We start from the raw sequence: 3,528 nt of genomic DNA, 5'->3' as shown, positions 1-3,528 counted from the left end.
GGTTTGTGTTGTTTATTTTCTGCCGATTTTTACATAATTTTACAAATTAACATACTCTATCTGTTATGTCTTATTTATAATTTTATTGTTTTTGATATTTTACTGGGAACTACTTTTTTTTTGCTTTCAATTATAAAAATAATTATGAAAGAAACAAATTAATCCTCCATAGATTTTTAAAATTTTTTCTATATTCAAAATTCAACAAGATTCAAAATAACTTTTGTACAGTAATGTATGATTTAGAAGTAGTATTGTTTTTATATTATTAAATTATTATTATTATTATTATTGTTGTTATTATTATTATTATTATAGTAATTGTTAAAATACAATCGCCTTCTGTTGAGTGTTAATGCTTGCCTATTATTGAAATAAATTATTCTTGCGATTTTGATTTTGTGATGTTATTTAGTATAACAATTAATGTTATAATATGTTTATTAGTAATGTTTAATTATTAGGATTATTATTAATTAAAGTAAAATACAAAAAGTCAATGTAAATGAAAACTATCAAAATGTATCTGTAAACTCTGTTAGAAGTGCGAGTGTTGTTTATATTTAGTGAAATACAATTCAATATGGTCTAATATCTGATGTTTTAAAGGGGTAAAAAAAAACAAATGTAAAGGAGTAAAAACAAATTTTGAATAATGAAGTTATATTTTAAGATAATCTGCGTTTGCTATGCTAATTAACATTTTCTTTGTATATTTAAAATTGTCTTCAATTGGAAAATAAAACAGAGAAAATATTTCCTTCTCAATTAATACAGATCTCCCTCCAATTAAAGACCACCTGGAATTAATGACCACTCTTCTGCGGTCCAAATTAACAAATGTTTTTTTTTAAATTTTTAATATTCTGGAGACCAAAGCTGGTAAAGACCATGGAAACCCCAGTCCCAAAAGCAGTCTTTAATTGGAGGGAGACCTGAATATGCATATTTTTCTGAGGCAATTATTTTAATGTTGTTTGTACAGTGTATCCAGTCTGTAAAACAATGAAAATTGAATTAATCTTTTTTACTTTGGAAGTAACTTACAGAAGCCTGTTTACCTTCCTTGCATATAAAAAAGTACATTATTGTACTGTATGTATCTGTTGGGAAATTGGCAAAAGAGATTACTTGTTTTACTTAGTCTGTATATGTTTGATGTGTTGCCTGTTTCAAGTTGTATATGTAAATAAAATGACCAATTTATTTGGAAAAACAACATTAAAAAGGAGTACCTGTAATTTATTTGTATTGTGTTCATAAGTCTGGAATATAAATCGTTTTGTACAGTAATGTATGATGGTGTTGCAAATAGAGTACGTAAGTTCTAGTATACAAGTCGGAGACCAACTTTAATGCCACGCCTCCTAGAAACTTTATTGGACGTATGAAGAGACGTTTCGAAGTGTCAATTACAATAAATAACCAATCGGATATCTGCACTGCAAACGATACGCATCGTTGGCTATGTTGTATTTGATCAACCAATCACAGATCGTGTCACTTTATCAATTTCCCTTACTGAGTGCCAGGTACTGTTCACAAGAACTAAAGCTCTGTATATTTTCAGTCGGTCGCTGGATTCCTTGCGTGCGAGCGTGCTGGAGATGAGGTTACAGAAGGGCTAGAAGCATGCGAATTACTATTAAGAAAGTACTTGCCTATATTTGTTCAGTATGTATCGTAGATTCTGTTATTTTATGCATTTATGTGTCTACAAATCGTGACGCTCAAACGGGGGTCTTCCATTCGGCTTCGCGTAACATCGACCTTGTCGATTTGAATCAACATGATAGACCGTACTTTATGAATGAACCGCACTTTGAGCGACTTATAAAGGAGTACAGAAGCCAGGAGGAAGAACCAAGGCGAGTTTTATTTGCGGACGATAGACCTAATATTATTAGTGACGAACAATTAAGCAATAATAGCCAAACATATCAGCAAAATGCACCGTCGGATAAAGTAAATTTAGATCCACGATGGTTCGAAAACGCAAAACAAGGAAACGAATCTGGGGTTAAAACGAATTACAAAGGTGATTTACAACCCCTTGGTAATAAACGCACAGCATTAAAAGCACAATCCTTCTCTCATGCTAAAGGAATTAATAATACGCCTACATTAGTAAGAACTAATCAAAATGTAGATAAAACTGAATTGAAACTTGTGGACAATCAAGCCTCTAAGAACTCAGCGTTCGAAATCGCAGACCTTGGAGGCAAAATACCACTGGAAGAAATGAGTGCCTCGGGTAAGTTTGACGAATTTTTTTTTGTACAGATTTACTAATCCGATGCTTATGGAAGGGTAGGGGATGAATTTAGAGACCTTTATAGCATGAAATATTAAAGTACTATTAAATTTCAGAAATTTCCTAAAATTGTTGCTGTAATGATTTATCTTTAGAAAACAAGATCATACTTAAGCATATACTTGCAGCGAAGGAACGTCAAAATCAACCTGTTTATGTGAATTACGTAAAACTAAAAAACGATGGGGTACAACCTGTTCAAGTTGAGCAGAATTCCTTGGAATTAAAGCGTGAAAAGCGGGATGATATTGTTCCAATAGATGGAAATTCCCTTTCCCAATCACCTGCAGAAGTTGCCGCTATGCAGAATTTAGATGATGTCTTCCTCGCTGTGAAAACAACCAAGAAATTTCATCATAGTCGACTTCAGGTCTTACTGGATACATGGGTGTCTATTGTTCCAAATCTGGTATGTACTTCCTAGGCCTGTAAAGCCCTATGCAGACTATCAAATTTTTATTTGACAAAAACATGTGCCTAATAATATAGTGCACCATGCAGTGGTGGATCCAGTGGGGGGGGGGGGAGGGGGGGGAAGGGGAATGAGGGCCCGTGCCCCCTCCCCCCGTCAGTCAAGCCGAAAAATAAAAAAGAGGGAGAAAATTTTAGCTAAAGAGAGGAAATAGGAAATGCAGGGAGTGCACCCATGAGTTTAGTGGTGTTCTAGCAGTGGGTGAAAGGAGAGCTCAATTATTTAACACTTATTTACCCCAGCCATGGTGGGGCTGAGTTTCTCCCCCTCCCACCCCATCAGAAATTCTCTGGATCTGCCCCTGATCATATATGGGCATACAACAGTTTTTTATCAAATGAAATTTGAGAGTCTCAACAGGGCTTAAATAGGAGTCATCCATTTGTTCATTATTGTTAAGAAATAAATTTTTTTAAGACACCCCACTACCCCCCCCCCCTTACTAGGGGAATTCCATGAACTCCCATTGTCCAATGCGACTTCAGCTTGTTGGAGTAAAAAGAAATTGCCAATCTAAGTTAAAGCGAGGCTCCGAAGGGGAAAAAACTGATATGTTGTACATTAAATTGCCTAACAAATATGGTAACTAAAAAGATGTGTTTTGATTAAAAAAAGGATAGGGCTCCAAAAAAAAATAGAATCTTGTGTTGGCCACGTTTTGTGAAAATAAAAAAAATGGGTAGGTCGGTATGAAAAGTAATGTGCTTATTCTTAAAAAGTAGAAAATGCACACAAATGCAAC

General features: G+C 34.2%; 1 protein-coding gene across 2 annotated transcripts in view; it reads left to right on the top strand.

Moving 5' to 3' along the window:
• Positions 1–1,523: 1,523 nt before the first annotated feature.
• Positions 1,524–3,528, top strand: part of LOC117111165 (beta-1,3-N-acetylglucosaminyltransferase lunatic fringe-like) — an 18,074-nt gene continuing 16,069 nt past the window's right edge. For both annotated transcript variants that reach the window (XR_004445830.1, XM_033254040.1), the window contains exons 1-2: positions 1,524–2,254; positions 2,410–2,723. Coding sequence is in view for 1 of the 2 variants with exons in the window: in XM_033254040.1 (XP_033109931.1) it covers positions 1,633–2,254; positions 2,410–2,723 (936 nt within the window). In the remaining variant the exon portion in view is untranslated. The remainder of the gene's footprint in view (positions 2,255–2,409; positions 2,724–3,528) is intronic.

This window comes from Anneissia japonica, unplaced genomic scaffold (assembly GCF_011630105.1).
Source record: "Anneissia japonica isolate Jap-2015-1 unplaced genomic scaffold, ASM1163010v1 scaffold287980_len571666_cov165, whole genome shotgun sequence".
NCBI classification, from domain to species: Eukaryota; Metazoa; Echinodermata; class Crinoidea; order Comatulida; family Comatulidae; genus Anneissia; species Anneissia japonica.
The sequence above is the reverse complement of the archived record's forward strand: the minus strand, read 5'-3'. Positions and strand labels throughout refer to the sequence as shown.